Source organism: Arvicanthis niloticus, chromosome 10, assembly GCF_011762505.2.
Source record: "Arvicanthis niloticus isolate mArvNil1 chromosome 10, mArvNil1.pat.X, whole genome shotgun sequence".
Taxonomy (NCBI): Eukaryota; Metazoa; Chordata; class Mammalia; order Rodentia; family Muridae; genus Arvicanthis; species Arvicanthis niloticus.
The window spans coordinates 53081800-53094833 of NC_047667.1; the positions used below are offsets into that span (position 1 = coordinate 53081800).

A 13034-nucleotide genomic window follows, 5' to 3' on the forward strand; every position below is an offset into this window, starting at 1 on the left:
ACTGGAAAGATGTGTTTTCCTCATCTTGGGGAAATAGACTGAGGCCCATATACTGTACTTCTGGGCATTATTCCTGGCTTAACCTCTCCTATCTTATGGCTTATTGAACTTTGCTTCTTATTCTCCATATACAACCTTATTTTGGGAAAATTATAAGGTAAGTCCTTTCATCTATGGAATAAAGTAGAACTGAGCTATGCATTTTAAAACCCCTTACATATAAAACCCTTGGGAGATCCATAATAGAGTAACTTTGCTTTCATTTAAGTGTTCATATGTGTCTTAGTCAATCTAATGAATATCTTTCCCCATTCCCTCACTTGGCTCTAAGGCATGCATGTCAAATAGCAATGACTGGTTCTCTCTCTGTCAGTATGGAATCATGCTGACAGATATATGACATGCATGATAACTAGCACAAGAACAAAGAAAAAAATGACAGCACAGATACATGTGGCCCAGAATAGACTAGAGGATGATGTCTCAGAGTTTTTGAGCACCCGGGTTCTCAGGGGTTTGAGGATCCGGTCTCTCTGAGTGAGGATGGCTGCCCGAGCCCCCGCCCATTTCCCTGGTCCTTGTAGACGGTACTGGTATGGGGTACAGGGTCCCCAGAAAATCTCCTTGGCCAGCTTTGTATCCCAGAGGAGGAGAGAGAGCAGGTTGGGTTTGACACCTATTTCAGAAGCAATTTCATCCATGTAGTCGATATACTGCACTCGATGTATGCTTCTGGGGCTTTTCACAAACCTGGAACAAGAAGGGAATACTTAAATGCCTGGGTTAGACTTCACCCCTGAATTTCCAGTGGGGTTAGTTTCTGCTTCACAACACGTTTATTATCTTCTATTTACAAATCGTCTTCATTTCGTACACATGCCTTACTATAAGTCACCTTCACTTTGTACACATGCTTTACTATAGGTTTTAAGGATAAGTCCTATATTATTGACATCTTTAAACTTCCCAATGGGCCTTGTAGAGTGATGTTAGTACAGAAATTGTTGAACGAGTGATTAGATTAATTCGTGGAGATATATGTATCTTTTCTGCAGGCATAGAGTCCAGTTCCATTATATAAAAGTGACAGGCAAGAATCATGAGTTGTGTAGAAGGCTGTGATTAAGCTGCAGTCTATTTCAGGCTTTCAGGCTACACAAAATATCTTGTCATGTATCCATTGCTGGATACAAATTGTGCCCATACTTGTGTGGATACTGGCAGGCAATAGTAACTTGCTCCACAAGCTTAGAAATTTAGAAGCTCCTGGCTAATTTTTTCTTGAGTAAAAGAGGAGCAAAACTAAAATTATGGACAATTAATAAGCCATCAAAACTTTTCAAAGTGTTTAGAAGACACGAATGAGTGTTTTAAAAATATAAAATGTGAACGAGTCATCTGGCTAAATGAAAAAGATAGGAATGGAACACAGGGGGTAGGGGAGCAGCAGTTACTCATAAAGGCGAAAAATTATATTTGTGGTATCAGAAAAAAGAGAACTGATATATCATAGAGGTCATTTCTTGAAAGGGAAAACCAAATAGTAGAATAAACACATTTCTTAAAGTTAGGAAGTTGTGACAAGATTGTCTTATCAATTCTTTCAAATTTCCCTGAGGGTGCTTTTGAGGGAAGATCTACCCAGAATAACTGATAAATAAATTGAAATAACTGTGCATCCAGCTACTGGCTACTCTATTAACATATTTGTCTTTTCCCTAGATTCTGAATTTAACTGTTTTAAAATATTCTTTTCTGGGATTGAAGACATGGCTCAGTGGTTGAGAGCAATGACTATTCTTCCAGAGGTCCGTAGTTCAATTCCCAGCAACCACAAGATAACCATCTGAAATGGGATCCAATGCCCTCTTCTGGTATGTCTGAGGACAGTGATGATATATATATAAATAAAAACTTAAAAAAAAAAAGATTGTCAAATAATAGTCTTTCAACCATAGTTCTTACAAGGAGTGAATGACTGCTTCCTGTTATTTTTTAAGGTCTGTTTGGAGATTGTTGGTTGCATGGACTCGGCATTCTGGGGTGCTTCAGTTAGTGTGGGAACTCATGATTTATATATTGGACTTTTTTTTTCTTTTTCTTTTTATTATACATGGACCCTTTGTGTCATTGAACAAAAGCAAATGTATCAGATCACACTTAGGCATAAACCATATGAAAAGAAAATTAAGCAATTTCCTCTGGACGGGTTTCATTTACTTTAACAACAATAACAACAGCAGCAGCAGCAGCTACAAGTACACTCCCTCAGACCAGGCTCCTTACTCTTTTTCCATTTTCTGTTTCCTTCTGTTGATGTCCACCATCATGTTGCTCCGTGAAGGTAACTTTTGCAGACCTGAGAAAACAAGATAGGTTTTGGAGGACTGCCAGGAGGGCTGAGTAAAGAGGAAAAGAAAAGGAAAGGATGGCTTTGAAATGGAATAGTCATAACCATGAGTCTCCATGGACTGCATGGTCAAAGCCATGTATAGAAAACTCCCTGGAAGGACCATTTTCTTCCTGTCAGCTTTAGGCTGTCAGCAAGGGGAGTCAGTGTTCTCTCAGGAAAAATAGGTTTTTGGGTTGTTTTTCAGTTTAAATCTCTATTTAAAACTCACGACTATTAAACGCTCATGTTAATATGTTTTTTTTATCATTACATATTATTTGCATATATTTGTGAAATACACTATGAGGCTTTGATTCATGTATATATGGGGTAATAATGAGCTCAGAATAATTAACATATCCATTACCTTAAACCTTTTCATTACTTTAAAAAAGTTTTTAATTAAGCTACAAAGTAGCAGGTTTCTCTATGGCAGGGCAGCAGAGAGAAAACCGAGTTGGGCTCTTGATGCCATAGTGATGGTGGGGCAGGCATGAACTGATAGCATGCAAGTTAAAGCCATCAGGGGAATTGGAGAGATGACGACTTCTCTTTCAGAAGACCCAGGTTCAGTTTCCAGCATGCACATTAGGCCGCTTGCAATTGTTTATAATTTTAGGTCCCGGGGTTTTAAAAACACACTCCTTTGGGCTCTATGGGTATCTCTATGTACCTGGTACACATACATACACTCAGGAACACACATACAAAATTAAAACAAAATTTAAAAAGCCACAAAGTTGTCTGCCACTGTGAACAAGTTTCCCCTGTGCGAGATGCGTTGCTCACAGGATGGACAGTCAAGGTTTTCCTGAGGTTCAAGGAACATTCCAACGAAAGATAAGATTGTAAGCCTCGCCTCGGACTTCCCTTTTCTGATAAAACAGGGCTATTAGCCACTCTGAAAATAGAACCCCAAGTTAGCTGAGGGCTTTTATTTTTTAATGCTAAGGATCAATCAGAAGTAGATCATGCGCATTCCAGGCAAATTCTTTACCAGTGAGCTATACCTCTACCTTAGCAGAATAGGTTAACATTAGAAAACTGGGTGCCTTTATCATCTGCATGTGTGGTCATAATATGGTTGCTTCTGTAAAGACCATCATACCTGTGAACACTCGTGTAACCCATCGGCTTTGGAGCTCTGATGTGGGGATTGTGGCTCCTACCGGCTGGAGGATACCAATGAAGGCTAGCGTTGGCTTCTCCAACTGAGGAGGGAAGACAAATTTAAACATTGTGTGTTCGCTGTCCAGGATTTCAGAGCTCTCATCCAAGAAAGGGAAAGAGAAGGTGTAGCCTGTGGCAAAGACAACAACGTCTACGCTCTCCTCCGAGCCATCCTCAAAGATGGCGGTCGTCGAGGTGAACTCCTTCACATTGGTCTTCACCAGCACTTTTCCAGTAATGATGCTATTTGGCAGGTCGTCGCTGAAGATAGACTGATGGCTGAGAAATCTGCATGTTAGGGAGCATAATTATAAGAATTAGAATAAACATTTTCATAAAGAAGCTGATGTCATTAGCACTTAGGAAACCACAGAAATATTTCACTAATTTTAATACTGTTTACTGCCTCACTGGGCACATGACAGTGTTTATTAATGAAGAAGTTAATTTTGGAGTAAGAATGGGTTTTATACTTACTTATTCTACTTTTTCCCTCACTGTGAATTTCTGGAAAGCTCATGAAACAGTTTATTATCAGTTTCCAAATTTGTAAGATGATAGTAATGACATAAGAATCAAATAAGACCTCACTAATCGAGTCATGATAGCACTATATTTTAATGATGGGGTTTTTTACCAGGAGTAAAGGTCTTCAATGCTGACTTAGGCATTTGTGCTTGGATCATGCAAAGATTGACATAAATTGGTTATCAGTCTCTTACAAGGATCTACAATATGCAACTGCATGACTTTAATACTGAATCTTCCCTGGTAAATATTTGTGTTTAGTGACACACTAATGCTTGGTAATTGTAAGGTTTGAGTTTCTTACAGAAAGCCCCATTGTCAGGTGTGCTTCACAGCTGATACATTCATGTATCATGTTATATACTCTATGTTTTTCACCAGGCTTATAAACCCAGTATCCTAAAACTAGTCATGAGAAGCTCTACTTTTTCATTACAGACAGCTCTGTGCTTAGTTTTCTGTTTTTACCAACCCATAATAGTTTAAGCCTTTGTTATCTTTTACATTGTTTAGCTAATTAGAAAGTCATTTCATTTTATGTATATGGTTGTTTTCCTGAATATATATCCGATCACCACATGTGAACTTAGTACCCTTAGTGGTCAGAAGAAGGTGTCAGATGCCCTGGAAATGGACATATAGATGGGTTGTAAATCATCATGTAGGCACTGGGAATTGAACCCAGGTCCCCTTGAGGTGCAGCCAGGGATTTTAACCTCAGAGCCACCTCTCCAGCCTTATATACTTAGTTTTTGTTCCTTTGTTATGTTTTAACACATATTCTTATTCTGTAGCCCAGGCTGGCCCAGAATGAACTGTGTGGTGTGGCACAGGCCAGATTTTTACTTATACAAGGCAGTTCTTTTGAGATTATAGGTATGGTCCACTATGCCTGGCTTAGTTAGACTTTTAAACACAGAAACCTTGCAGTGTGAGAAAGGAAGAGGACTAAGAAAGACTACGTGGATGACACTGAGTTTTAAGTGTCAGGTTGAGGTAAAGCACTAAGAAATGAAGTAGACACAGAATATCTGTGGGGTTGGAAGAACCAGTGAAGGATGAAAGAGAGAGAGAGAATGGGTGCACAGATGTCATCTGAAACCACAACAGTTCTGGGAAGTAAGGCTTCATGTAGGGACTGGTGCGGTTGGTGTAAATGCTAGATAGAAGAGTACAGACCAGACAGTGGAATTCAGATATGCCTGCACTGCATGGCATAGGCAGAAATACTGATGCTGAAATTGTCCTAGTCAGAAGCAGGCTTGAGGGTTACTGTGGTATCCTGAATTTAAACCTAGAAAATGAGTGAAGAGCAGGTGACAGGTGGTGGTAGAAGGGGTGAGTGGTGGTGTGAACTGGCGCAGTGAGACAGGGGGAGTAAGACTGGTGCTGGAACTTAAGACTGCTTCACCCATGTATATGACAAATGCAGTCTTCTATACCTTAGTCGAATAGCCAGAATGCCTGGTGGGCAGGAAATGACCAGCAGTGTTTCCAATTACAATAAATTCTATTAAGACTTAGAATGTTACTCATCTGCCTTATACATTCAACTGACTGGTATGGTATTAGTTGTTTGTATGATAGTTTGTTTTAAGTGTGTGTGTGTGTGTGCAGTGTCCTTGAAGGCCACAAGAGGGCATCAGATCCCCTGAGCCTGGGTCACAGGCATTTGTGAGCCTTTAGATGCTTGGAATTGAATTTGAATCCTCTACAAAAGAATTAAATGTTACTACCTGCTGAGCCACCTCTTCAGCCTGACATAGTATTTTTAAAATCTTTGCTTATCTTAAATGCTGTCTAGGTCTTACCTGTGTTTAGCCTGAAGTCCATAATTGTCATGGTTAAACCTTGCATTTAATTTATTCTCTGTCCATCTGTTGATCAAGAACATGGGATAGAACCTTTGGATGGTTCTATTATAACGGGTGAAGAGTGCAGTGTCCAAGGGATTTCCATTATCCCAAACTCGGTTCCATATCCATGTCCCTTGTCTTGTGCTGAGGAAAACCTGCCATAGAGGAGTGACACCCAGTAAGGCCTTTTTCCCCTCTAATCATACTGACCTAAAATTCTGATAGTATTGCTTTTTGGTTGCCAAGGAAGCAGTATTAACTGCTCACATCCCTTCACCCACCTGCCTGCTTCTCTTCTCTTCCACTGTGAACAGGCCTTTTAATTCACTTAATCACCTTTTCAATTCACTTACGTTTATCTTGGGTCTTTCTTTCCCCTAGCTGGGTCAGATGTCAGAAACATGTTAGGTCCCAGAATGTGACGATTTTTTTTTTTTTTTTAGCCCAAATAGGTTATTTACATTGGGAGTTACAAGCTCAACCTCATGTTCCCTGAATATTGTATAATTCTATAAATGACAGTGATGGAGAAATAGCATGTAGTAGTAACAGAAGTGAAATAGGAAAATTTAAACTGTAAATATGCTCAGAGTTACAAGTGGACAATTCCATATAAATAGTGTGAGGTCACACAATCCAGAACAAACCTATAGCGATTAGTTCTGCTGCCTATTTTTGAGTCATTTAACTGAGACTTTGAAGGAAGATGCGGGTTTGTAATGAAGACACATCCACTTATCTTGCAAAGGCATGACAGAGATTTCTCATTCACACTTATACACAAAGCCTGCTGTGAGTTGGCAATCTGAAGAATGGCTGCTTATAGATGTGGACAGAAAGCGTCTGGAGTTTGAACTCTCATGTGTTCTTGGTGGGTATTCTGAATTAATATCAAAAACTAATTCTGAATGACAGAAATCGACCTTTCATGCTTAGAAGTCAGCAGTATTTGCAGCAGAGAAGGTCGTGTTATTTTTTCTTATTCTTTATATCCTTAATGAATGAGAGCCCATGGACTTGCTGTTCTATGCTTGGCTATTCATTCATAAATAAGTGGAATACCTTTACTCATGCCCATGCATATTGTTCTCTGCAAAATCATATCCACTTGAGGTTTTCTGCAGATTTAAACGTTTATCCCCCCAGTGTAGCCACATGCGGATAATTCCAAAGTAATTGGCTCTAGTCTTTTGCAACTCATTCATTACATTGAAGAATATCATTATTTTGGGATTTTTCTATTATTCCCTTCATATTCATTCAGAAGAAAAACACATTAACTGCTGTACTGGCTGGTTTTGTCTGTCAACTTGACACAAGCTGGAGGTATCACAGAGAAAGGAGCCTCCCTTGAGGAAATGCCTCCATGAGATCCATCTATAAGGCATTTTCTCAATTAGTGATCAAGGGGAGGGTACTCATTATGGTTAGTAACATCTCTGGGCTGGTAGTCTTAGGTTCTATAAGAAAGCAAGCTGAGCAAGCCAGGGGAAGCAAGCCAGTAAGCAGCATTACTCCATGGTTTCTGCATCAGCTCCTGCCTCCAGGTTCCTGCCCTGTGTGAGTTCCAGTCCTGATTTCCTTTGGTGATGAACAGTAATGTGGAAGTATAAGCTGAATAAACCCTTTCCTTCACAACTTGCTTCTTGGTCATGATGTTTTGTGCAGGATAAAACTACTGCCTTTCTCAGCTTACAGACAAAATGGGACCATGACTGTTAAAGGCAGAGAGAAAGTCTAGACTCACAGTCTCTGCAGGGATCAAGGTTACATCCAGGAATAAAATCAGAATATGACACCAAACCTGTTCAGCAACACGGCTGACCTCGCATGCCACATCTACTCCAGAATTTCCAATTCCAATCACGACCACTCTCTTCCCCACAAAACTCTCGGGGTGCTTGTATTCCCAGCTGTGGAGATACCTGCCTCGAAACTTGGTGATCCCTGTAAGAGTCAAATCCCCCAAGTCATAAGCAGAAGTGGAGAATACATGGGGCAAATTCCATTCCTAAGCTTCACGTTCATATAATGTAACACCCTTCTCTTCTTGGCGTTTATTGCCAATATTACAAAATAAGATTATTCAAGAAGGAAATATTCATTCTTCGAAACTCTGTGGCTAAGGTCAAAATTAAAGTCCAAGAATGTTTTTAAATGTCCAATTTTAAATTTGTCAAATAGAATTACTCATGAAATCTTGTAGCAAGAGGAGGACATCAACTTTTCATTTCTCTGTGTTTATACATGTGTAGCTGTTTATCATTCTTTGTGATTCTATGCATCCCACAAATGATTGATGCCCTTTCTATGTGCAACAAGAAGAGTGTCGTTCAAAAGAAGCTGAATGCAAACACCACACAGACAACTTTGTAACAGTCACGTAAAAATAGGTAGAAATGACACTTTCTATGATTTTTTTTGGATCTTATTTTTTAGCTAAGTGTGTGCATACGTGTGTGTGTGTGTGTGTGTATGTGTGTGTGTGTGTACTCGCATGCACGCACACATCAGTGCAGCTACTTGAGGGGTTCAGAAAATTGTACTGGATCCCTAGAAGCTGGAGTTACAGACATTTATGGGCCACCTGACATGGATGCTGGGAACGAACTTGAGTCCTCTAGAAGTGTAGTAAGCAGTCTTAATTGCTGAGCCAGCTCTCAATAACAATGACATTTCTTCCTCAAACATAATCTAAAATGTTAATATATAACCAGTATACAAAGGTATTGATGAAATGTTTTATACATTTTGCTGTGTCTCTGAAGTCAGGTGTTTATTTTACATTGGATGTATATTGCACTTTGTGGCAGATATTTCTTTAAAAGTTTAAGAAATGGCCTGTAGGGTAGCCTTTGTATATGTATCAAGGCTTCCAGGCTAATGTTTTTATAGGATTCCTGAGTGTGCTAATGATCAAGTCTCTGTTTTTTTTGTGCCTTCACTTGGACTCTTATCCTTCTGTATTTTTTTCTTCTTCTAATTCTGATGTGTTTTTATCTTATTATATTTTATTGTACTTTATTTTATGTTTTTATTGTTCCTTAGAATACTGTTTGTTTTCTGAGAGACAGAAAGGTGGTAGATCTGCCTAAGAAAGTAATTAGGGAGAAACAGGGAGGAGTAGAGGGAGGGGAAACTATAATTAGGATATATTGTGTGAGAAAAATACCTATTTTTAATAAAAGAAAACAATAGAAAATTATTTATTTTTATTTTCTGTATAGGTATTTTGCCTTGTATGTATGCCTGTGCACCACCTGTGTGTATTTCTGTGGAGACCAGAAAAGAGTGTCCTATTCCCTGGAGCTAGAATTACAGACAATTGTAAGCTGTCATGTGGGTGATAAAATTGTTCCTTAACCATTTTTATGTTTTCTCTTTCATTTCTTTTCTTTAAAATTAAAAATAGACCTTTAAAATGAAACTATATCTCAAAATTTTGAGTAATATTGGCATAAAGCCTAATTTGGGGGAGTATTTTCTATAATTCAGTGGTGCTGTTTCCTCTGAAATATCTCCAGTTTTGTCTTCCTGTTTCAGTATCATCACCCTCTTTTCTTAATGATGGACCCACCCTGATTCTCCTGACAACTCCTCTTCCATTCTACTGACACATTAATGATATAACAATATGACCTTGTAGCTTCTCCACAGGCAGACAGACAGATAGATGTATGCATGCATGCAAACACATGTGCATATGGCCTTCTTTCTCCCTCCTTGGTGGTTTTCTGTAGACTCTCCCTAGTCCTCTCTGCCAGCCACATCAAGTGTGTGTCTTTCTCTACACTCATAATCTCATGTGGTTTTGAGAAAAGCCCTTCTCCAGGGACTCTAGTTTCCAGTTTTATTGTTGCTTCTGTTGTATTTCCTGACTGTTAAGGAATCAGCCTTCTTCTGTAACCACTCTGTGCCAAATAAATACATCTCTCAATGTCTGTGATCAGGATTTTTCCTGTAACCCATTCAGTTAAATACCTGCAAAATCCTCTAAGGGAAGATGTTTCTCAGTGTAGTGACCACTACAAACCATGACCCCATCGAAGATGTAAGTTTTCTGCTTTCCATCAGTCTCCACCACAACGTCCCACTGGCCAGAGGATGAAAACTCAGGGCGCTTCCTCACCTTGCACACTCTTGTCTAGGAAACAAGAAATCAACAGGAACCACTGATCTTAGAGCACTGCTTCACATCTTCATTGTTTTTTAATAAAAAAAATTCCTACTGAATTTCAGTAAATAAATCAAGTTGTTACTACCACTTAGAGATCCTGGTTCTTTGGGATTTTAATAAAGAATCAATAAAAGTATTACCTCTCACGGATTGGAGTAGGTTGAGAAAGTAACACACTAAACTTCTCCCCCTCCACTGCCTCACATTTTACTTTTAGTAAAATTAACTGAAAGCCAGATATGAAGAACAGCCAAGGCTTTGATGCTGAGGAAAAAGATATTACAGAGCTATATCTGTGTGATGAATGATGAGCATGGGGGAGACGCAGGTGGGGAATGCAGTTGAAACTGTGCCCAGCTGGCTTGTGTGTGGACTTTGCCTAGAGCAATGTGCAGGCGGTGGGCGGGGCTTCAGTCCCTACCTGGAACTGGATGTGTTTCATGAGTCCGAAGTGGCTGGCGTACATCCTGAGATACTCCATTATTTTGGAGTTGTGCATGAAGTTGGGGTAATGGTCAGGGATGGGGTAGTCGCTGAAGGCTGTCATCTCCTTGGATGTATTGCAGGTTAAAGATTTGTATATGCTGGCCCTTCCGCTTTCTGGTGTATCCTAAAGGAAACAAACCAACCCTGGGCTTCCAGAAATTTAGGAAACAAGGCACACTGAGTTTAGGGATGATGTGAGCTGTGAGGCTGGGTTTTTATTTTATGGAAAATGCGTGTCACTGTTCTATAATGCTGCCCAACTGGATTAAAAACAGTAGAGGATCCTCTTAGAATTTTTATGGTGACAGACCCAAAACACCAGTAACTCAGACATTCTAAAAAATAAGATAATGAATACTCAAACACAATATAAGAAATAAAAAAAAAACTAACAGAAAGGGATTTGGGATGAGAAACTTGAAAAGAAGGAAATGACCTTGTCATCTTCATTGGATTGGTTTTATCTGGTTTTACCAGTGAAGGCGTGTCCAGAGAGGTTTGCCTAGGGGAAAGACCTACCTTATATAGGTTGTAGTGATTAAATATTTAATCCCGGGTTTTTGACCCCGCCTTAATTCCCAGATAAAAGACACACAACCTTTATATTTATAATAAGCCTTTAAAGCACTAGAGCTGGGCAGAATCTACCCTCTATGTTATTATATCTACTTCCCTACCAATAACTCTGAGATATAATTTGCTATGTTCTGCCTGGGATACTGTTACTCCAGTTGGCCAGCCCTCATGTTCATGCTATCAGGATTCACTTACCTCATGGCATCTTCTCCTCTCTCCATCTTCTCTTCTTTTCTTCGTGGTCCTCCTCAGACCTCAAGCCCGGGGAACTGAAACCCCTACCCCTCTGCTCGGCTATAGGCTGTCGGTATTTTTATTCAACCAATAGTTTTAAATTAAGGAGCAAGGTGACAGAGCATCATGTGGATTCTCTTGCCCCTGAGGCAATCAGAGCTTGGGGCCAGTATTAACATTGCAATACATAGCAAAAGACGAAGCCTCAACCATAGGTCTTTCTATGCGTAGGTATTTAACATGGGTGGGGTTAGAAGAAAGGCAGAGAGAGAAGAAGAAAGCCTATCAGTGCAGGTGTTTGCTTTCTGGCTGCTTTGATCACAGTTGTTCAGCTCAGTGATGCAGTCCCTGCCTTGATGTATCAAAACACAGAAAACCATGAGCAGAGATAAACCTGTGCTTTTTTTAGTTGCTTTCCTAAGTGTGCTGTCTCAGAGATGAGAAGGGTAACAGACAATGCAGTAAGATTCTTCATGTAATCATGCACTTGAGAAACTCTGTGTTAGTCCGGATAGAGGATAATGCTACTCTGAAAAGAATAGTTAAATTATTTTAAATTGACATGTTCTAATTCCTGTTAGAAAGCCTCCCCCTCTCTCTGGCACAGATATCATCATACTTTATGAGAATACAATCTGTAAACTTACCTCATATCTCCACAGCCCTCCAATGTCATTGCTCTTTTCAAAGCAAGTAGGTTCAAGTCCTTCCTCCAAGCAGCTCTTAATGGCTCCTAGTCCGCTGACGCCGGCACCGATGATTGCAATCTGTTTTACTTCCATGGTCTCTGAATAAGAAAAGGTTCCTTCAGTTTTCCTCGAGGAGCAAAATCTAGTTCATTGCTAGGCCTGTTCTCCCATTAATTTTAGTATCATTGCCATTTGTTTGATAGAAGCTTGATTTTCTTATACCAAGGCTTCTTTTGTCTTGAATAGAAACACACAAGCACACAAGCACACACAAGCACACAAGCACACACAAGCACACAAGCACACAAGCACATTCACACATATGCACAAGCACATTCACACACACACACACACACACACACACACACACACCTACCTACGCACAAATATTCCATCAACACCAGATCATTTAGTCATTTAATTCTAATCATAAAAGTTTTCTAATTTAAATGAAACAGAATATCCTTGTAATTACAGATCACTGAAACTCCTTCAAAAATAGATATATCCAAGGTCTTTTATATTGCATTAAGTTTTATCTTAGATTTTATGTATGTAATGAAAGTGACTATGGTATGGCTTGCTTACTGGAGGCTGGCAGTAAGGTGTGTGGGGATACTGTAGATACTCTCGAGCCAACCGAAAACAGTACACCTTACTGGTTCAGATGAGTTAAGTCTCTTGACTCAACATTTGATAAGTTTGAATTTTTTTCGGGGTAGTCTTAGTGTTGATGGTATGGGGAACAATGGTAGAAAATCCATAGTTATGTCTTATTTCATTAGAGCTCTGGGCTGACAAGATGGCTCCAAGGGTAAAGGAACTTGCCAGACAAGCCCAGTGACCTCAATTCTGTCCTCAGAACCTGTGTAATGGGGGAATAAGAAACCGGCTCCACAACTTTGGAGGTCTTCTGACTCCCACAT

General features: G+C 39.6%; 1 protein-coding gene across 1 annotated transcript; it reads right to left on the minus strand.

Annotated features, from left to right (window-relative positions):
• Positions 1-238: 238 nt before the first annotated feature.
• Positions 239-12201, minus strand: LOC117716477 (flavin-containing monooxygenase 5-like). Its single transcript, XM_034513517.2, has 8 exons — positions 12067-12201; positions 10545-10733; positions 9928-10090; positions 7751-7893; positions 5902-6101; positions 3501-3850; positions 2287-2359; positions 239-750 (listed from the first exon to the last, which is right to left on the minus strand). The coding sequence occupies exons 1-8, from the start codon at positions 12199-12201 to the stop codon at positions 381-383; spliced, it is 1623 nt and encodes a 540-aa protein (XP_034369408.1). The 3' UTR covers positions 239-380.
• Positions 12202-13034: the final 833 nt, after the last annotated feature.